Source organism: Micropterus dolomieu, linkage group LG01 (genome assembly GCF_021292245.1).
Source record: "Micropterus dolomieu isolate WLL.071019.BEF.003 ecotype Adirondacks linkage group LG01, ASM2129224v1, whole genome shotgun sequence".
Classification (NCBI taxonomy): domain Eukaryota; kingdom Metazoa; phylum Chordata; class Actinopteri; order Centrarchiformes; family Centrarchidae; genus Micropterus; species Micropterus dolomieu.
The window spans coordinates 51,896,190-51,918,883 of NC_060150.1; the positions used below are offsets into that span (position 1 = coordinate 51,896,190).

The 22,694-nt window shown below is 42.3% G+C and overlaps 2 protein-coding genes across 5 annotated transcripts in view; one reads left to right on the forward strand and one right to left on the reverse strand.

Annotated features, from left to right (window-relative positions):
- The first annotated feature begins 3,467 nt into the window (after nt 1-3,467).
- On the forward strand, nt 3,468-14,062 carry LOC123969226 (zinc finger protein 791-like). Of its 2 annotated transcripts, none has more exons than XM_046046410.1 (3): nt 3,468-3,710; nt 6,010-6,816; nt 10,409-14,062. In XM_046046410.1, the coding sequence occupies exons 1-3, from the start codon at nt 3,539-3,541 to the stop codon at nt 11,614-11,616; spliced, it is 2,187 nt and encodes a 728-aa protein (XP_045902366.1). In that variant the 5' UTR covers nt 3,468-3,538; the 3' UTR covers nt 11,617-14,062. The 2 variants fall into 2 exon arrangements, with proteins under 2 accessions (XP_045902366.1, XP_045902375.1); XM_046046419.1 differs by having other exon boundaries at nt 6,010-6,732.
- Nucleotides 14,063-19,641: 5,579 nt separating this feature from the next.
- Nucleotides 19,642-22,694, reverse strand: part of LOC123969173 (zinc finger protein 878-like) — a 63,631-nt gene continuing 60,578 nt past the window's right edge. Inside the window, exons 1-2 of one of the 3 annotated variants that reach the window (XR_006824678.1) lie at nt 20,521-20,807; nt 20,218-20,351 (exon numbers count right to left, since the gene is read on the reverse strand). Coding sequence is in view for 2 of the 3 variants with exons in the window: in XM_046046367.1 (XP_045902323.1) it covers nt 19,876-20,351 (476 nt within the window). In the remaining variant the exon portion in view is untranslated. Of the gene's footprint in view, nt 20,352-20,520; nt 20,808-22,694 lie in introns of those variants that run through there. The other 2 variants (XM_046046367.1, XM_046046349.1) reach the window with 2 other exon arrangements.

Consider the following 22,694-nt stretch of genomic DNA (forward strand, 5'->3'; position numbering starts at 1 on the left):
CAGTTTTGAGCGTGTTAAGCTCCAGGTTGTTCTGGCCGCACCAGAGAGCCAGCTGATCAACCTCCCATCTGTAGGCCGACTCATCACTGTCCCGGATGAAGCCGATGACCGTTGTGTCGTCAGCGAACTTCAGGAGTTTGACAGATGGGTCTCCTGAGGTGCAGTCGTTGGTGTAGAGGGAGAAGAGCAGTGGGGAGAGCACACACCCCTGGGGGGCGCCAGTGCTGATAGTCCGGGTTCTGGATGTGATGTTTCCCAGCCTCACCTGCTGACTCCTGTCAGTCAGGAAGTCTGTGATCCACTGACAGGTGGAGGCTGGCACAGTCAGCTGGGTGAGTTTGGTGCTGAGGATGTCCGGGATGGTGTTGAACGCCAAGCTGAAGTCCACAAACAGGATCCTTGCATATGTCCCTGGAGAGTCGAGGTGTTGCAGGATGTGATGCAGTCCCAAGTTGACAGCATCATCCACTGACCTGTTAGCCCTGTAGGCAAACTGCACAGTACTGCAGGGGGCTTGTAATGTCCTTCAGGTGGGCCAACACCAGTCTTTCAAGGGACATCATGACTACAGATGTCAAGGCGACGGGCCTGTAGTCATTTAGTCCAGAGATGGAGGGTTTTTTTGGGACCGGGATGATTGTGGAGCGTTTGAAGCAGGAGGGAACTTCACACAGCTCCAGTGATTTGTTGAAGATCTGAGTGAAGATGGGGGCCAGCTGGTCTGCACAGATTTTCTGGCAGGATGGAGACACAGTCAGGTCCAGGAGCCTTCCTGATCTTCTGCCTTTGGAAGAGGTGGCTCACGTCCTCTTCACAGATCTTGAGTGCAGGTGAGAGGTTAGAGGGGGAAGGTGACTGTTTGAAGATGGCATTGGAGTGGGGGAGAGGTGTGACTCTGGGCTTTTCAAACCTTCCACTGGCTCAGATTATGAAAAACAACAAAATATGTTACCATAATTATGCAGATGACACACAGATTTACATAACCATTTCACCAGGGGACTATGATCCCATACGGGTGCTGAGTAACTGTATTGAGCAGGTCAACGGCTGGATGTGCCGGAATTTTCTTCCATTGAACAAAGATAAAACTGAGGTTATTGTTTTTGGAGCCAGGGAGGAACGATTGAAAGTCAGTGCTCGACTTCAGTCTGTAATGTTAAGAACCACAAATCAAGCCAGAAATCTTGTTGTAGTCATGGACACAGACTTGAATTTGAGGAGCCACATTAAGACAATTACAAAGTCAGCATACTATCACCTGAAGAATATATCACGGATTAAAGGACTTATGTCTCAGCAAGACCTGGAAAAACTTATCCATGGATTTATCTTCAGTCGACTCGACTACTGTAACGGTGTCCTTACAGGGCTCCCTAAGAAATCCATCAGACAGCTGCAGCTGATTCAGAACGCTGCTGCTTGAGTCCTCACTCAAAAAGGTGGATCACATCACTCCAGTTCTGAGGTCTTTACATTGGCTTTCTGTATGTCAAAGAATTGATTTCAAAATCCTGCTGTACATTTCTGATCTTCTGCTTCATTACGAACCATCCAGACCTCTCAGGTCATCTGGGGCAGGTCTGCTTTCTGTCCCCAGAGTCAATTCCAAACAAGCAGAAGCAGCGTTCAGTTATTATGCTCCGTATATCTGGAACAAACTCCCAGATAAATGCAGGTCTGCTGAAACTGTCAGTTCTTTTAAATTAAGACTGAAGACTTTCCTTTTTACCATTGCTTTTAATTAAATATTTAAGATGACCACTGCCTTTAACTAGTAGATTGATAACTTACACTGCACTGTAACATTTACTGTATTGTTTTCTTTTTCTTTGTTTTTAGCTTTTTACCATTGCTTTTAATTAAATATTTTACACTGCACTGTAACTTTTATTATTGTTTAATGTGTATTTTTTCAATTTCCCTATGTTGCTTTTAAACTTTTTTTTTTATATTTTCGGTTATTTAGCTTTTGAGCATATCACTTCTTTGGAGTGTTCCTGGCCTGGTTGTACAGGACTCTGTTCCCACTTCTGAAGGCCTCCTCCTTGGTTTGACGAAGCTGCCAGAGTTTCGCTGTGAACCAGGGTTTTTGGTTGTTGTATGCTTTGTATGTATGTAAGGTTTTAGTCGGCACACACGTCCTCACAAAAACTGATGTAAGATGTCACAGATGTCACAGATTTCAGTTTTTGCCTGTGTGTTGGGAGAAGATGAACCAGACAGTGATCAGAGAGTCCCAAGGCTGCACGGGGAACAGAGCGATAGGCGTCCTTTAATGTAGTGTAGCAGTGGTCCAGTGTGTTAGTGTCCCTGGTGGGGCACTTAATATGCTGTCTGTATTTTAGAAGTTCATGACTGAGGTTTGATTTGTTAAAGTCCCCAAGAACAATGAGCAGGAAGTCTGGATGTTTGTTCTCCACGTTAGTTATCTGGTCGGCCAGGTGTAGTAACCCCTCACTAACACAGGCCTGAGGTGGAATGTAAACAGCGACCAGAACAAACGAGGAAAACTCCCGCGCTGAATAAAACGGTTTACAGTTTATAAATAATGTCTCTAGGTGAGGCCTGCATGATTTCTTCAACACTGTGACATCTGTGCACCAACCTTTGTTTATATAGAAACAGAGTACGGCTCCCCTTGTTTTTCCTGTGAGCTCCCTTTCGCGATCCGCGCGGATGAGTTTAAATACCTTTAGATGAAGTGCGCTGTCCGGGATGCGCTCAGTTAGCCAGGATTCGGTGAAACAGAGGGCAGCAGATCTGCAGAAGTCCGAGTTAGTTCTGTTGAGGAGATGCAGTTCGTCCATTTTGTTGGCCAGAGAGCGGACATTCGGCAGGTGGATTGAAGGGAGCACAGTGCGAAATCCCCGCTGTCTCAGCTTAACCAGCGCGCCTGCACGTTTTCCCCTGTGCTGTTTCCAAAGGATCCCAAACAGAGCTGCCGCTCCTCCAACTAATAACTCTGGGAAAGTTCCAGGGTCAATAAAGAGCGGTGGAATAGAGCAGTTGAAAGTCCAATGTTTAAGAGCTCTTCTCTGGTAAAAGTTACCAGAGAGGGACGGCAGAAAACAGCGTTAATTAACAAAAACACAAAAAACACTACTGAGGGTAATCCCGGGACGGTCGTCTGCGGCGCCATCTTGGTTTTCTAATAAACCAGAAGACTACTCAGAGACTGTTTATTATTATTATTATTATTATTATTATTATTATTATTATTTTGAGGAAGTTGAGAAAAACAGATTTTTCCAACTGGTGATTCAGCCACACCTAGGAGGGAGACAGAAGTAGGTGGAGGGCTGCCAGTATTTATAAAAAGCATTGTGCCTGATGGAATGGCGTCAAATACAAATTCTCTAGGCATAACTGGAATATTATAAAGCGGAACAAAAGCTCCCGCACTTCCATTGTCGGAATCTAACAGTGTGACATCCGGCGGAAGTAAACAACACAAGCGCCAGCGTTAGCCGCGTGTATTGAATTCTTTGAATGAGTTATTGTAGTCGTAGCGCCGCTAATTATTTATGAAACAACAATGTCTTCAGTTGGGAGTTTGAGAGAGTTTGTCAACGAGCGACTAACTGCTGCTGCTGAAGAAATATTCAGAGTTTTTAAAAACACTATCGTCGAGTACGAGGAAGAGATCGATCGTCAGCGCAGACTGCTGGATATCGTTTGGAAACCCGAAATAAAGTTACACAGGATAGGTGAGGAAAGATTCATTATATTATAGAAGCCCATTCTCGCCACTGTGATGGGACGTCATATAAATCACTGTAATGAAAAAACTAAACATTTTGAGTTGGTATCTATAAATAAAATCTTAGTATCTCCATATAATGATTTTGAGGTACTAAGTTAATATTCTGAGAAAGTCTTGTTATATTTAGCCTACTTACAGAACCTTTTTTCATCACAGTGGCGGGAATAAGTTTTTGTATTATTTTAACACAGAACAGAAGAATTCGATTTATATGAAATTCAAAATGTTTAAACATACCCAGTGCTTGAAGTGGAACAAAATAGGTGCCAGTATTCTCCATTCATGTGTTGGCGTGTGTATTAGCTTAATATTCGTTATACTTGAAAGTATAACGAATATTAAGCTTCAAATAATATTCTGAAAGTTTCAGATAATAATATAGACAGGCTACTATATCGCTTTTCCAGTAGTAGGCTACAGTATTAATTAATTGGACAAATGGGGTGGTGATGGCGCAATGGATAAGACTATGCCTTTGGTGTGAGAGACCCGGGTTCAATCCATAGACTGTATATAAAAAGGTTCAATCCCCCACTGTGACCCATCCACCATTGTGTCCCTGAGCAAGACATTTAACCCCTCGTTGCTCCAGAGGCGTTCGAACTCTGACATGTATAGCAATTGTAAGTCACCTATGATAAAAGCAGCCATTTCGTTTTTGTGTGTTGTTTTCATTTCATTGAATTATTGTGTTAGTCTCTTATTTCTTAATGCTAAGTTCTAACTTGTCAATAATCAGAACCATTCATGCAGAAGAACAAGTTTAACAATTCAACCGTCACAAAAGTGGTAGGGACATAAGGGCTCAGATTAGGGGTGTGACAATACATTTCAAGACCAGTAGTTATTTCAATATTATTTTGAAGAAATTTTTGGTGATTAAAGATAGAAGGGAGGGCTCTTGGGAAGATTTTCAGTATTAAACTCGTAATTTTATACATTTTCCTGGGGGGTGGAGTTGGGGGTCCTCCCCCAAGAAAACTTTACTTTTACCAATGCAAATATGCAATTTCACATCATTTGGGACCATTATTTTTACCGTATCTGTGAACAAAAAGTGAGAGCAGATAAAAAATAAACAAAAAGCTAAGGACTAAACTTGCTGAAGAATTTGTCTGGGGAGAGTTAATTTTGGAAGTTACTTAGTTTTTGTGCTCTCTCCACAGATCTGATTTTAAATTCATGGCACAGCACCCAAGCCTTTTTGGGCCTCACCTTTTAAGCCTATGGAAACCCTGTTAATACAACCTCCGAATCATTCTAGATAGGACTTTCATGCCTTTTGTGTCTTAATTTACAGCTTTTCACATTTATCTGTAGAAATTAATATGAAAAATAGGCAATATGAGAACCACCTCCCTTAAATACAACTATTTAATTTGCATTATAAAACCCAAAAGAAACGTCTCCTCATTAACTTAAAAGAGACTTGTTTGCATCCCTTACTTGCTTTACAAAACCTCAGCTCCTACACAGTCACCACTTTCTTTTCCTAACAACCAGTCCGAAAAATGATAGTTAATGTGTACATTCTGTGTACGTGACAGAGCTGTAGGCTTAGTCTAAGCTTGTACCAAATGTTCTCAACACTTGAAAAATAGGCAGTAATGAAATGCAACTACTAGCAGGCATACTTCCTATAAATGTAGCTATTGTTAAGTTACATAGCAGCCAAAATACGTTTGGGTAATTTCAACTTTGCTCAGCCTGAAGGGGAGGGGAGAAGTTTGCTAGCGCTTCACTTTTCCAGCTATTTGGGGAACAAGAGACGGACTTTTCTTGAGAAGCTGACACACTGTAACCGACACTGTACATTTACATTTATTAATTCAAAGTGACTTACAATTGCTATGTGTCAGAGGTCGCAAAGGAGAAACTAGGAGTCTTGCTCAGTGTCTCACAGTGGATTCAAACCCAGGTGTCTTATCCACAGCATCATCACCACCCTGGCAGAATATTTTCCTCACATTCACCGTCACTTTCTGCCACTCGGACAATCAAACACTCGCTCATAACAGAACCTGTCATGTAGATGTTCTTTGAAGAATGAGGAGAGGAAGCTAGCCAAGCGTTTAGAGTTACTGTGCTCGCACATTGTGCGAGTGAAAACATTAGTAGCGCGTTGATTAGTGATCGTGGGAAATTTTAGTGGCATAATTTTGCAACGGCGCTCCTGAATGCATACAGGGGAAACACTGACAGTAATAACGTTAGCCTGTTCCTTTTATTCTCTGTCCCTCCAGAGCTCCCACAGCAACATGTCTGTAAGGAGGAGGAGGTTCTGGCTGACCAGCAGCTCTGTATTCAGGAGAGGATCCCCGGGCTGGACCAGGAGGACCCACAGCCTCCACAGGTTAAAGAGGAACGGGAGGAACTCTGTACCAGTCAGGAGGGAGAGCCGCTTGTAGTGAAGCAGGAGTCTGACACCTTTACCGGTCTGGACCAGGAGGACCCAGATCCTCACCAGGTTAAAGAGGAACAGGAGGAACTCTGTACCAGTCAGGAGGGAGAGCCGCTTGTAGTGAAGCAGGAGACTGACACCTTTATGTTGACTCCTACCTATGTGGAAAGTGACCACAGTGAAGCAGAACTGAAAAGTGACCACCAGCTCCTCTCTCACAACTGTCATGTAGCTGAGAGCCAAGATCAGACTCAGGATCAAGTAGAGATGCAGAGCCAAAACAATACGCTATGCCATAGAAGAACCCACTCTGGTGAGAAACCGTATTCTTGCAAAACATGTGGGAAATCTTTTAGCCGGAGTTGTCACTTGAAAGTCCACGTGCGAACCCACACAGGTGAGAAGCCGTACCTTTGCAAGACTTGCGGGAAAAGATTCAGTGACAATTCAGGATTTAAAAGACATATAAGAATCCACACAGGTGAGAAGCCGTACCTTTGCAAGACCTGCGGGAAAAGATTCACTGACACTTCATCATTAAAAAGACATAAAGGAACCCACACAGGTGAGAAGCCATATTCTTGTGAAACATGTGGGAAGGCTTTCACAACTGTACTCTTGAAAAAGCACGGAAGAGGAGAACACACAGGTGAGAAATTGTAGCTTTGCATGAGGAAAAAATTTGTTGATGCGTCTGATTTGACACGGCACAGAAGGTAGCATACAGACAAGTAATCTTGTGGGAGACTATTCAGCTCTAGAGGTTTGTGGTCAAAACTCAAGAATTCAGAAGTAAAGAGCTGCATAATTGTAGTACTTGTGGTAAAAGTTTTACTGACATTGCATACTTGAAAACATATAAGAATTAATATACCTCTGTGGTTATGAAGTCTTTTGAGCATGATGTGTTGTTCCACCTCAAGACCACTACAGACCCACTCCTCACTGCCAAATCAAGTTCTCTTAATGCCTCGTGCAGACTACACGACTTTCAGCGTCGGCCGAAACACAACTTTCCGTCTTGTGACCGGAGTCTTGAAGTCGTTGTGGCGTTCACACTACGTGACTGATCAGTGACAGGGGGTCACACACTGCGTGAGCTGACAACGACTCTGTCACACGACGCTGGTCTCCAAACCACGTTTTGTCAAGAAAACGCATGTGAAACGGGAAATGACGCGAACCTGCACATGAAACAGCTGTTGTTTATTGTAAAGATACCAATTATAAAGACAAAAAATATGGTTGTATGAATGAAAGTCGCTGACCGGCAAATCGGGCTTAAAATTGTGTAGTGTGAATTAGGCTTAAGGCGTAGAGTATAAATACAGTTGCCAACTTTCAGACGAACTACCCTTTGCCTTGCGTGAATAGGATCTGACGGCACTCACTGCTGCATATGTGTATCAAACAAACAGTTGTATTAAGATTCAGGATTGATGTTAAGGAAAATTGTGTGTTCTGCAATAATGAAACTGATAACATTTGTAATTTTTTTTATGTTTATGTATAAATTATTTTGGTTAGATTTAAAATATTTCTTTTAGACTTTGACTTAAGCTATTTATGAAAAAGAGACATTATGTTTTATAAAGATTGATATTGATTGTAAAAGACTAGCTTACGTATTACGATCATCTTTATCTTATATAAAAAAAATGCTACATTCACAAATAAAAATGGTCTAAAAAGAATCCACAAATACGTTTCAAAATAGAAGTCAAACTTTTTATTGAAGCATTATATGGTCTGAATAATACTAAAGCAATTAAAATAGGTAAAATGTGTAAAGATATAAATAGTTTTCTTAATGCCTTTGTTACGTGACACCGCTATCTAGTTGTTCATTCAGTTGTTTTGTGTAGGCCTACTTTTGTTTTGGCTGAAGATGGATAATTGTGATAATTGGTTGTTTTACCAGAGATTATTGTCTATTAGACAAGAGCATTTTTGTATTTACTTAACACAATATAACCTTTGGGCTGTGTTGTTAACCTCTGTATAGTGATATAGAAATAGAAGTGTAGTTACAGAATATAAAAATCCTACATGTTCACGGGTGTAGTCACACGGAACTTACATTTGAAAGAAAGGTCCCCCATCGTGCAGCAAAGATTGTTACACATCTTCAAAAAGCCAGCATTGGAGGGTTTAATAACCTACTACCACTCTGCCTTCATCGGTTACGGATGGCGCTCAATGTGGCGGATGCGCAAACGGAGTGGAAGTAGGTAGGGAGAGGGAGTAGCAAATACTTTCGGAAAGGTCCACTGACTCCCAGACCATCAGCACGGGTTCCCTTCAAGGCTGTGTTCTTTCACCTCTGCTCTTCACAGTGCTCACTTAGGCAAAATCCACACTACTTTTAAAACGAATACAATCTTCGTCCACACCAGCGTTTTAGCTATTTATAAGAATTGATCTCCGTCTATCTTAAAACGACTGAAAACGCACATCTAGTTTTCTTTCATGTACACTTGGCATGTGCAACCCGATGTAAACATGAAGCAGATGGTCTGCTCCGCATTTGCAGAAGATATTGCGAAAGAAGAAAGTAATGCAGACAAAGAACCACACTAGAGATTTTTTTGCATGGATCAACAACTAAGTGGAGCTGTTACTGAAACACGGGAGTCCAAAGTGACTGTGGCGACAAAAAACAGACTGGAAGTTGTCGTAGTGTAAATACGCTGATATGCACAGTACAAGTGTATGCTACAAGTGCTATTTGAACCATAAAAAATATTAATAAAACCACCAAATCTAAAACTGATAAGACCCAATAAGGATGTCTCTGCATCATCGTTTTCAAGTTCTCTATTTTCGCCTGTCCGCACTAATACGTTCCCCCAGGAGTTTTAAAACAAAAACCTGGTCGGCAGCGTTTTCAGACTTCTCCGTTTTAGGTCTTCGGATTTGTCATTTTAAGCCGTGTTGCCACCAAAAGTTCCTGGATCTCTTTTTGAGGAACTAAAGGTTCCTTCAGCCCATTGTTGTGTGCATGGAGACCTGTGGAGATTAGGCAAATAAACTAGCTGATGTATAGGCCTATACGCCATACAAAGCGATGGACAGGCATCATTATTTGGTAACCACTATCCATGTGCAACATTTATAAATGAACATCAGATTTGACTGGAATATAATGAAAATCTATAGGCTATCCTTGACCATTAAAGCAACTTTTTTTGTGAAGTTACACAATAAAGGTTGTTACAAATTTAATAACAAACTGGATAAAGCCATCAAGTACATAAAATAACTCCAGCATAGAGAAGAAGAAAAACACAAACATAAAATCGCGACAGTTTGGAAGGTTATTAAAACATTTCCAGCTGACAAGAGCTGCAGACCAGACTCAAGTCTGTGTCGCCTGAGCGTCAAAGTAACGTGGTTTTTAACAAGCTTTATTACCTGCTGTAATAAGCTGTTCCGTTTGTTTTGGAGAAGAGGAGACCGACTTCAGCTCTGTGTAAAAACTTTCTGACTGATGAAAACTTAAAACAACAACTCTGGAACCAGTATTTAGTGTAACTTGGTTGTCTTTAATAGTTGTTTCCAATTTCGTGATTTTTTTTCTGATCAGTTTCTGATTTGAATTTGTTTCTTTTGGTTAGTTAGATTTTCAAATAGTTTTTCCCAAATTTCGCAGTTTTGGATGGGGGCAGCATGTGAATTCGCTGGAAGAAGTTATTGTAGTCATAGCACCGTTAGTTATTTAATTTGTAATGAAGCAACAATGTCTCAGAGTTTGAGAGAGTTTGTCAACGAGCGACTAACTGCTGCTGCAGAAGAAATATTCAGCGTTTTTAAAAACACTATCGTCGAGTACGAGGAAGAGATCGATCGTCAGCGCAGACTGCTGGATATCGTTTGGAAACCCGAAATAAAGTTACACAGGATAGGTGAGGAAAGATTCATTAAATTAGTAACACAAAACAGAGGAGATCGATTTTATATAAAATCTAAAATGTTTAATATACTATATAGACCTGGGTTCAATGCCCCAGTGTGACCCAGCCACCAGTGTGTCCCTCCAGAGCAAGACACATAACCCCTTGTTGCTCCAGAGGCGTGCGACCTCTGACATGTATAGCAATTGTAAGTCGCTTATGATAAAAGCGTCAGCTAAATGAATAAATGTATAATGGTACTCATTTCCTTGTGTGTCTGCATGTTTTTGGTTTCCCATCACAGTAGTAATGTTGGCCTGTCCCTTTTTTTTTTCTCTGTCCCTCCAGAGCTCCCACAGCAACATGTATGTATGGAGGAGGAACTCTGTACCAGTCAGGAGGGAGAGCAGCTTGTAGTGAAGCAGAAGACTGACACCTTTATGTTGACTCCTACTCATGACGAAAGTGACCACAGTGAAGCAGAACTGAAAAGTGACCACCAGCTCCTCTCTCACAACTGTCATGTAGCTGAGAGCCAAGATCAGAAAGAAGGCGAGCATGAAGACTCAGGATCAACTAGAGATGTAGAGCCAAAACAAAATTGCCATACAGGTAAAAACTCTTTCACATGTGAGACATGTGGAAAAGGGTTTCAATACATGTCAGAATTTCAGAGACACGGGAGAATTCACACAGGTGAGAAGCCGTATTCTTGCCAAACATGTGGGAATTGTTTTAGAGGGAGAAGTGCCTTGATAGTCCACATGAGAACCCACACAGGTGAGAAGCCGTATTCCTGCAAAACGTGTGGGAAAGCCTTCAGAACCAGGGATCACTTGCAACTCCATATAAGAACCCACACAGGTGAGAAGCCATATTATTGCAAAGCATGTGGGAATTATTTTAGATGGAGAGGTGCCTTGATAGTCCACATGAGAACCCACACAGGTGAGAAGCCGTATTCTTGCAAAACATGTGGGAAAGACTTCAGAACCAGCAATCACTTGCAACTCCATATTAGAACCCACACTGGTGAGAAGCCGTTTTCTTGTGAAACATGTGGGAAAGATTTCAGAGTTAGTGGTGAATTGAAAAACCACATGAGAAGAGAACACACAGGTGAGAAGCTTTATTCCTGTGAAACATGTGGAAAAGCTTTCAGAGTTTGTGGCCAATTGAAAAACCACATAAGAGAAGAACACACAGGTGACATGCCGTATTCTTGCGAAACATGTGGTAAATCTTTTAGCCAAAGGGGTCACTTGAAACTCCACCTGAGAACCCACACAGGTGAGAAGCCGTACCTTTGCAAGACCTGCGGGAAAAGATTCCGTGACACTTCAGCATTTAAAAGACATATAAGAATCCACACAGGTGAGAAGCCGTACCTTTGCAAGACCTGCGGGAAAAGATTCACTGACACTTCAGGATTTAGAAGACATATAAAAATCCACACAGGCCAGAAGCCATATTCTTGTGAAACATGTGGGAAAGCTTTCATAGTTAGTAGTCAATTGAAAATCCACATAAAAGAACACACAGGTGAGAAGCTGTAGCTTTTCACGACGGAAAGATGTGTTGATGCATCTGATTTGTCAGATGAAAAATAATTTTGTAATTACCATGTGTCCACGAAATAGTATCTCGTGATAGGCCATCTCGTGGCCACAAGATAGTACCTTGTAGCCACAAGTAAAGTGTATATAAAAAATCAAATGTGTGTTGAATGTAAACTCATCACCATTAAATGTGAATTTATCTGAGAATATTCTTAAATATTCAACAAAGTGTCGTGAATCAGCTCTAAGACTGACACTTAAGACTTATTCCTACACTTCATTTAAATTAGGACTGAGATGCATGATAACTAAATTTTAAGCGCAGCTTTGAGCCAAGAATTCTTTAACTCTTAAGTCAATTCTTAGCAGTGTATTTATGAATAAATAAATACGGGCCCTGAGCTATGTTGGCCCAGCTTGGACTTAACGCTGCTCCTAAGCCTCTGGACCGGACAAAATGGGAAAATCAGAGACTGCTGTGACCAAATCTTTACAGAGACCTGCTTATCAACATTCTGGATCAAGCTGTCAGCACAAGACTCCAGGGAGGGACTCCGTTTTACATGATGATGCTTGGTGCTAAAATGCTGTTGAGATGGATAGTGTTTCCTAAATGTCAGACTTTTTATGTGAGAATGATTAACACATTATCATCTTGTTGCTGCTGTTTAAGTTCACCACAGAGCAAAGAAAAACTGCGGATACCAGTTGCCATAGATATTGTTTTTTATATGTTATCTTATATACAGATCTGTTAAGTTCTGTGTGTAGGCTGCCATTAATCAGAGAAGGGTAATTACATAGCAAAATGGTTGCCAAAAAGCGTATACTTGCCTAGACCTATATGTGGGGCATCTTGTATGACTTTGACTTGATCATCTGAGTTTTTATTCTGAAATTGCTATGTATATAAATAACTATGTTGTTTCATTTTATTTTTAGGTGTTACCATATTTGAATATTTGACTGTTTAATTATCTGTTAAATTCTGCGTGTGGCATGAAGCAAGGTTCAAACTACGCAGGAGCTTGGCTTCTCTTAAGACATGAGCTCCCCTAGAAAATATGATTTGTGACATTTTGGGGGTCTCTAAAATGTTGACAATATTCTATTTTTGCCAGCTGTGGTAGCACTGCAGCCATTTATTTCTATTTTTCAGTAACATGGATCATGCGTAAAATCAGGAGTGTCTGGATTCATCCGAAACCTGATTTTATGCATGTTCCATGATACAGAAAAATAAAAATTAATGGCTGCAGTGCTATTGCAGCTGGAGGCTCTCCGCAGCGTCACGCAACTTTCTTTGTTTTTTCGTAAAAAAGTATTTCAAATATGACAAATGGGAAAGCTTTTAACTACAAGTCAGAATTTCAGAGACACCACACAGCGTACACACAGGTGAGAAGCATAGATATTCAATTCAGTAAAAAGATTTATAACCTCACAGTTCTGCAACAGGTGAGTCTGTATTTACATACATTACATTAGATTTCAGCAACAGCATTTCTAAGAACAGTCTGTCTTCTACGTCTTTCAATCTTTGTTTCACAGAGAGGCTGTTTAACTAATGCTGCAGGATGTATAATAGGCAAAATGTAGCTCACCGTTGATTAGCTACTACGTATAAATGTTACATGTTAGGACATCAGTGACATTTGATTAATGTGCAAAAATATTTGCATAAGTAATACAAAAGACGTCTGTGAGTCAAGCCCACATCTTAGAGGGAGATATTGTACTTTTTACTTTTTCTTACTTTACAAATGAGTTTTTTTTCACACACAACATAAGAAAATGTATACAAAAATATATATTTTTTATAAATCAAACTACCCAACAGTTTATACAAGTAGGAGCTGAATCAGTATCAGATTTATTACCAAGTTGTTTTTACACAGTATTCTTTTATCTTTGCCAGCTTTAGGAATCTGTGTGATTAAACCTCATGCTTGATATCAGTTCTTTCTTCGATACACTCTATCAGTGCTTGGGATAAAATATATTTCTTACATCATTCCAAAAGATGACATTTTATTCAAAGCTTTATTTACTGACGCTGGAATATTCACTCACTGTGAAACAAAGATTTCCAAGACGTACAAGATTGTTATAAGAAGTGCTGTTGCTCAGACATAATTGTAATGCATGTAAATAAATTGACTTGATTGTTGCTGAACTGTGAGGTTATACATTTTTTACTGAATTGAAACCGTATATAAGAATATTGCTTCTCCCCTGTGGGGAGGCTCTGGTGTTGCTGAATATTTGACTTTTAAAAGCTTTTCCATTTGACACATTTGAAGAAGTTTTTCACGCATTAACCTATGGTGAAAGTTTTTAGTGTGACTCTTATATTTGTAATGACTTTCCTGTGGTTTTGGATCTGTGTTTGTAGTTGATAGAGTCAATGGTATTTCTCAAAATAAACAACATTAACAGACAATTAACCCTGTAAGTTATTTATCAAGAAAAATGTGGCTTTCATTCAATTTCATTTAAAAAAATTAATTTGTATAACGCCAAAACATAGAAGTTTACACATCACATTTTCCATATAGAGCAGGGGCCTGTACCACGAAGCAAGGTTTGAGCTTACCCAGGTAACTTAGCGGTTAACCCTTGGTTTTCAGTACCACAAAGGTGGTTGACTTCTTACCGGGGTAGATCTCCATGGTAACTTATGCTGAACGGCTAACCTGCTCCGGAGCAGGTTATAAGAGAAAACGCCCCAGTCTGTTTCACACAGCCTGTTGCAGCCATTAAAATAAATGGGTTTCATTTTTCTCATGTGAGGCTGAATATTATGATCAGTTTGGTAGGGATATTGAAATACATTTTAATATTAATGGAGGCTAGTTAGTAGCTATCTTATCACAGTGATTGGTCATGTTGTAATGAGGTGAGTTTTCAGCAGCCTAAATGTTGAGATTCAGTATTTCAGCCACTATCTGAGCACATGTTATGGCATGAATGGATTTTTCGTTTCATTGGTTTATGAAGTTAATTTAGAACAATGTTTGGAACACTTTTGAGTGTGTTAAATAAATTAATCTAATTTTTGAAGTGATGAGAAGTTTTTTTAAAGTGAGGTGGAAGACCACTTATTCAGTTCCCGAGTCTTTTAATGTGGAAACGCCGACACAGCTGAGCTGAAAGAATAAGGCTGATATTTTCATATAGCTCATAAGAACACATCAAATCGACGCATTATTATAGATTACGCCTGTCGATTTAGACATTCACACTGTCGGCGAATTTCTGTCTCCCTGCATGTGTCAGATGCAGCCAGGGCTGGACTGGGACAAAAAATCGGCCCTGGCATTTTTGGCCCAGGCGGCCCACCAAAATCGGTCGGACACCCCTCACCAATACACTATCCTTGCTTTTAAGGGCTTAGACTTGACACTGCACAAATAGTGGGGCCATGACAACAAGACAATATATTTAAATAGGCTTAGTATTTGGGGGGGGGGGGAATGTATTGACGAAATAGTTGATAGGGGGGTCTGAGGGTACTCCCCCAGAAGATTTTAAATATTAAAAACTTAATTTCCTGCATTCTAGAGACATATCAACCCTCAAAAATTGTTGTGCCATTAGTCAAACTGAACCCTATAAATCATTGAGCTACATTTTAATTATTAAGTTTCATAGGCAATATAAATATATTTATTATTAAAAATAATTATTACTGACTCCAAAAAAAAAAAAAAGAGGGGGGTCGTCAACCGCCTATTCTGCGTACAGGGTCGCGGGGATAAACTAGAGCCAATCCCAGCTGACATCGGGCGATAGGCGGGGTCCACCCTGGACAGGTTGCCAGTTCATCGCCCCCCCCCCACACACACACGCGCGCGCGCTGCATGTTAACATGGAAAATATTTTTGTTGCTGTTGTTGAGTTACATTCGGGGCTACAGTCAAAACATGACCTGGCGACGCCGTTGCCTCCTCCTCTGCCTGTCAGCGGCCACAGCTCTCCTTTACTCCTTCAAGTGCCTGTGCCTGCTCTGTGCAGGGTACTACAGCTGAGTCATTCTATGAAACGGGTGCCATTTGGGTCCGCAACGTTTGATGTATAAGTTACAAAAATATCCCAAAGTGTGTTTCCAAAGCTTAAAGCTATTAATTCAATTGTTCTTGTTAGCATGATATATAATAAAAATACTATTTCTAAAGAATAACATATTATTTTTAATGGTTTTTCATTAGTACATGGCCAATTTCACGTCCTTAAGCTACTGACCAACAAGACATTTGCATCTAAAATATAGCCAAATAAGTTTAATATTTTTTCAAACCATGATTATTTTCAGGATTGTATTTGTGTCCCTGTTTACTTAAGATATAAATAGATTATTTATATTTATTTTGTAAATATTTTATTATTTTTGTGCGTCCCTCAGTTTGCCTAGATTCACCCCGGTTACCGTGGACAAAATGGAAATAGTTGGGCCCGCATCGACGTTGAGTCCCATACCACCCCTAGGAACGTAGTCCGTTGGGCGGGTGTCAGCACGCTCTTCTTCGCGTTGAGCCGAAGCCCCAAACGCTGAAGGTGGCCAAGGACGACATCTCGATGCCGAACAGCCAACTCCCGAGACGGGCCAGAATGAGCCAGTCATCTATGTAGTTCAGCACGCGGATGCCCTGGAGCCTCACCGGGGCCAGAGCTGCATCCATACACTTGGTGAACGTGCGAGGGGAGAGTGCTAGGCCGAACGGAAGAACCCGATATTGGTACGCCTCAGGAACTTCCTGTGAGAGGGAAGGATGGAGATATGGAAATATGCGTCTCGTAGATCTATCGTGACAAACCAATCCTCGGATTGGATGTGACACACGATGGCGGGGATGGTGAGCATCTTGAACCCAAATCTCCTCAGAGACCGGTTCAGGCGCTACAGATCCAAAATCGGACGCAACCCTCCGTCCTTCTTGGGAACTACGAAGTACCGGCTGTAAAACCCCTGGCTGGCGGGGGAACGAGCTCCACGGCCCCCTTCTCCAGCAGCGAGAGAACTTCTTGTCCCAACACCGGGCCCTGCTCCGGGTGCACCACAGTCCAGACCACCCTGTTGAACCTGGGTGGGCGGACCCGGAACTGCAGTCTGTACCCACTCACTACAGCGCGCAGGATCCATGGGGAAATGTTCACCAGGAGGGGGGAGGGGGGAGGGGCCCCCCCGCTAGAAGCCTCAGGACCTTGTCCCCCGACCCCAACGGTCCTCAGATCCGTTTTCACAGGGGGCTGTGTGGGCTGTGAGCGCCGCCTCGAGTCCTGGGTGTGCTGAGGGGGACCCCGAGAAGCGACACTCTGTTTCTGGCGGTAGGAGCTGGACGACGACTGGGCTCTCTGCAGCCGTTGCAATCCTGGACCCAGACTGGCGAGGGAGATACTGCCGGAACACCTCTCCTTGCGTCCTGGCATGCTGGAACCTGCTGATGACGGTGTCCACCGCCTTGCCGAACAGGCCAGAGGTCGCGACCGGTGCATCGAGCAGGAAGGTCTTCTCCCTCTCCTGGATGCCATCAGCGCTGACATGGAGCGGCCAATGGCGCGGGCCGTCTCCTTGGTGACCCGGAGCGACAGATACGTAGCTCTGCGGAGCTCTGCGATATCCTCCTCAGGGGGGCCCCCTCCTTGGTCCATGTCCCTCAACAGATCGGCCTAGTATGCCTGCAGAACCGCCATTGTGTGCAGGCTCGCACCAGCCTGGCCCGCCGCCATGTAAGCCTTGCCCACCAGAGCAGATGTAATGTGACATGGCTTGGTGGGCAGCGCCGGCTCTTTAAGGGACGATGCAAGGCCGGGTGAGAGATAGCTGGCCAAAGCATCCTCAACCCGGGACATCGTCCCATAGCTGAATCCCTTAACCCCCGCAACGTTGCTGTAATCCAGGAGCGGGGGAGTAGTCAGGCGTGCTGAGAAGGGCTTGCTCGAAGATTTGCACAACTCATTGTGCAAATCCGGGAAGAACGGCAGAGACCGGCACGCGGTGCTGCAGGAAACGCTCATCCAGCTTACTCCCGGCATGTGTGTCCTGCACAGCCTGCAGCCAATTGATATGGAGCTTGGCCACCGCCCGCGTCACCACCTCCAAGAGTTCATCATAGCTGGGCGCCGACTGATGACGTTGGCCCGGCTCCCGGAAGTCTTCCTCCTCAACAATGCTGAGCACATCCAATTCCTCAGAATCGGACAGCCGCAGCCTTTCCGAGCTCATGCCTCGAGCGGGCTCCCGGATGGGGAAGAGGGGAGTCGGAGCCGGCAGATGAGGATCGGGAAAAAGCCTCGGCAGTCCCGAAGCCCCATGACCGAAGCCGACGCGCCGCCTCAGTGACCGCAGGACCTGAGCCATCCAGAGCGCATCCGGCCGTCTTCGGAGACCCGAGCCACGGGATTTGCCCAGCTTCAAATGTAACTGTTTCGCCCGGACGCCTATCCTGCTTACTCTGAAATAGCGCTTGACTGAATATCCCTAGAACCAAATACCACCTCAGCCACGCAGGTTAACAATAGCTCTCCTCTCATTGATCAGTGCACTTGGCATGGTTGCTAGGATAGTTTTTAGTGGCCAGGAAAATAGGCCCCAAGGATAATTTAATTTCTTTGGCTATAGAGCAACCTATAAGAACCTTAAAAAGATGTTAAACACATCATAACTAATGAATTACTTCTTAGTGAAGAAATAAACTCAATGTCTACTACTTGTACTTTAAATGCAATGATTGTATTTTTATTACAAAATTAGGCAAGGGCAAGCATACAACTTATACTGATTAAAATGTATTAAAATGATAAAATGTCTAAAAATCAAAATATCTGAAGTGTCCTCTGGTGTTTTTTGCTGTTCAAATCCGAACTCTTATTGTAAGCCTTTGGTCCTGTGCTTTGATGATCCAGTAATGAGCTTGGTGCCATGAGATCTGCTGAGGGATAATGCTGATCCATCTCCAACTCCTGTTTATATTTTGTCTCTTCATGTTGTTTTTGGGTGCAATTGTGTATTTATTAGTGTATGTACTGGTGTGTCTATGAGGGTTAGGGCATGTCCATGTTTGGTCCTTCCACTTCTCCTGTTCCGTCCCTGTCTCTGCTAATGAGTCATAGTCATGATGTCTTCATTCAAACTCAGAAGGGATGGAAGATTGCAGCCAGTCATCCTCTCTGCGGAGTGGATGATAAGCTACAGCCTGCACCTGATGGTGATGGAGGAGGTGAGGATGAACTCAATGATGGCAGTTTAAATGTGCACCATCACTATCTTTGGCAGACTGAACTTGTTCAGCTGCTGCAGGAAGTACATCCTCTGCTGTAGTGTTTGGCGAGGAAGCTGATGTTTAGTTCGACCTTGAGATCCTGGGAGATGATGGACTCCACAGTGTTGACTGTGGAGTCGCATAGGGTGATGGGGGAGGAGGTCCAGAAAATAGAGACATGTCTTCCCAGCTTCACGTGCTGCTTCCTGTCAGACAGGAAGTCTGTGATCTACAATGCAGGTGGAATGCAGACGCATCAACACATCTTTTTGTTGTGCAAAGCTACAGCTTCTTACCCGTGTGTTCTCTTTTTACATGGATTTTCAATTGACCACTTACTCTGAAACATTTCCCACATATTTCACAAGAATACGGCTTCTCACCTGTGTGAGTTCTCAGATGAGCTATCAAGTTACACGTTTGGGTAAAGACTTTTCCACATGTTCTGCAAGAATACGGCTTCTCACCTGTGTGGGTTCTCAGATGAGCTATCAAGTTACTCCTTTGGGTAAAGACTTTTCCACATGTTTTGCAAGAATACAGATTCTCACCTGTGTGTTTTCTTCTGTGAATTTTCAATTGAGTACTACCTCTGAAAGCTTTCCCACACGTTTCACAAAAATACGGCTTCTCACCTGTGTGGATTCTCGTATGTTCTTTAAATGCTGAATTGTCACTGAATCTTTTACCGCAGGTTTTGCAAAGGAACGGCTTCTCACCTGTGTGGATTCTCAAATGGGCCATCAAGTTACTCCTCTGGCTAAAAGATTTTCCACATGTTTTGCAAGAATACGGCTTCTCACCTGTGTGGGTTCATATGGAGTTGTAATTCATTGCTGGTTCTGAAGTCTTTCCCACATGTTTTGCAAGAATGCAGCTTCTCACTTTTGTGGGTTCTCATATGGTATTGCAAGTTAAGTCTGTTTCTATAGTCTTTCCCACATGTTTTGCAAGAATACGGCTTCTCAGGTGTTGCTGAAATACTGACTTGTACTTAAAATCTTTTCCACGTGTCACATGTGAAATACTTTTTACCTGTGTGAGGATTATGGTGAACCTCTGACATGGTAGACTTGTGTACATTGTTTCTGGGGCTTCTCCATTTGTGATCTTGATTCTTTAGTTTTGGCTCTGCGTCACTAGTTGATCCTGAGTCTTCTTGCTTGCCTCTTTTCTGATCTTGGCTCTCAGCTACATGACAGTTGTGAGAGAGGAGCTGGTGGTCACTTTTCAGTTCTGCTTCACTGTGGTTACTTTCCTCATAAGTAGGAGTCAACATAAAGGTATCAGTCTCCTGCTTCACTACAAGCTGCTCTCCCTCCTGACTGGTAGTCAGGAGTTCCTCCTGTTCCTCTTTAACCTGTGGAGGCTGTGGGTCCTCCTGGTCCAGACCGGGGATCCTCTCCTGAATCCAGAGCTGCTGTTCAGCCAGAACCTCCTCCTCCTTACAGACATGTTGCTGTGGGAGCTCTGGAGGGACAGAGAACAGAAGGAACAGGCTAACCTTACTACTGTGATGGGAAAGAACAAAATGTAGACACGTGAGGAAATGAGTTCCAGTATATATTTAAACACTTTGGATTTTATATAAATCGATTTCCTCTGTTTTGTGTTACTAATATAATGAATCTTTCCTCACCTATCCTGTGTAACTTTATTTCGGGTTTCCAAACGATATCCAGCAGTCTGCGCTGACGATCGATCTCCTCCTCGTACTCGACAATAGTGTTTTTAAAAACTCAGTTAGTAGCTCTTGACAAACTCTCTCAAACTCTCAACTGAAGACATTGTTGCCTAATTACAATGAAATAATTAGCGGTGATACAACTACAATAACTTCCAGCGAATTTGAAAGATACACGACCAATGGCGCTTGTATTGTTTACTTCTGCCGGCTGTCACACTGTTGAATTTCCGACAGCGAAAGTGAGGAGCTTTTCATTCAGCTTTCAACTTCTTTTATTGAACATTGTGACGCCCTGTGGGGTCATGAGTGTGGTCTCTCGCTCTCGCTCTCTCTCTCTCTCTCGGAGGAGGGGCTGATTGCAGTGGCTCTGGGCACCTGGGCTAATTGCCCTGTAGAGTATTTGGGATTGTTTTCTCATTCTGCAGGGAGCTGCTATCAGGACCAGATCAGACCTCCCTGCGGCCGGCTCCCTGGTCTTCCATTTAGTGTGGTTTTCTTTGGTTGCACTGTTGCGTTGTGGTATTTGTTTTGTTTGCATGCTACAACACCTTCACACATACACCCATGCAACCATCATCCTACACAGACACTACTGAAACCATAGACTACATACCTCATACATTAATTATGTTAATTTGAAGTAACTATTGATTTGGCATATTTTCGTTAAATAAACATATGTAACCGTTTACCATGGTGTGTCTCCCTTTTGTTGTGGCCTTTTGAGCCAGGTCATAACAAACATAAACAGGTACAAACCAACCAGCCATCTTATCATGATTTATATTTCACAACAACCCTTACATCATGTTAAGTGAAAACAGGCTTCACATCAAATGAGAGAAAGTTATACAATAATAAGGTAAATCAATATAAAAATAAAAACAATAAAGTAGGGCTATTTCCCCAATAGCATCACAACACTGAGAACAAGATCCAAGTCCTTATTTCCAACAAACAATACAAACTTGACTGTCTTCGTGGTCAGTGGTGATGACACCATCTTCTTGGACTGCAGCCAGCTCCACATATCACACCAAAAGGACTGCACAAATTCACAATAAAAAAAACTTGTTCCAAACTTTCAATTTCCCTTTCCCAAAATACACAATTTATTAACAATTTATCAAAATTAAATCTCAATCTGAAAAATCACTTTGTTGGGTAAATCTCTTAAAATTTTAACATTTACTTATTTTACCTAAGGAGGAAGTGGAAACAAAATATAATTATTTTTCAATATTTCTTCACCTCTTCAACTTGAACATATGTCCTTCCTCACTGGGTCAGGGTAACGTCCCTTCACCAGAATGATTCTAATACTGCTGGTACATTTATCAACACAAATGTCAATTCCATCAATGCAAAGCTGCCTCAGCTCAGGAGGATCCCTTTGAGTACAGAATGTTTTCTTTAAGAAGTGATCTGAAAGGGATTGGTATAGCTTTGATCACTCTTTTATAGTATTTTACAGAACATTGGAGTTGAAATTTTGTACCAAACTCCTCATGCTGTAACAAATGTCTATTCTCATCCATAAAATAAGCTACAGGCCAAATCCAATTAGATAATTCCTCTACACATATTCTCTATTAAGCAATACGTAACCGTTATTTCACACTGGTGTGTTATGGGGTATATGCAGAATTAAACATTGCAATTGGTCTCAAATTATCTTATCTTTGCCAGCTTTAGGAATCAGTCTGATTATACCTCGTTTCATGCTTGACATCAGTTATTTCTTTTCTATACACTCAGTGCTTGGAATAATATATTTCTTACACAACAAAATCTTGACCTGCAAAGTGTCTATTGTGGCTTCACAATGGTGAAAGGTGGTGAATAATTTCAGAATGTCTTGTTGAGGCCAGCTGCAGATGGGAAGAAATTTTTCATGTGGTGTGGGGCTTTTGGTCCTGCTGGAGGGGAATGTGAAACAGTTTTTGTCCGGGGTGGGAGGGATCAGCCTCAATCTTTCCTGCTCGCCTCAGAGTTCTGGTGGTGTACAGGTAATGAAGGGACGGAAGATTGCAGCTGATCACCTTCTCTGCAGAGTGAATAATGCCCTTGTCCCTGGCAGTGGCAGCAGCGTACCAGATGGTGATGGAGGAGGTGAAGATAGACTA

Coding starts and splice junctions, on each gene's coding strand:
- LOC123969226 (XM_046046410.1), top strand. CDS start 3,539: ATGTCTTCAGTTGGGAGTTTGAGAGAGTTTGTCAACGAGCGACTAACT. Junction 3,711..6,009: donor AATAAAGTTACACAGGATAG/GTGAGGAAAGAT, acceptor CTGTCCCTCCAG/AGCTCCCACAGCAACATGTC. Junction 6,817..10,408: donor CGGAAGAGGAGAACACACAG/GTGAGAAATTGT, acceptor CTGTCCCTCCAG/AGCTCCCACAGCAACATGTA.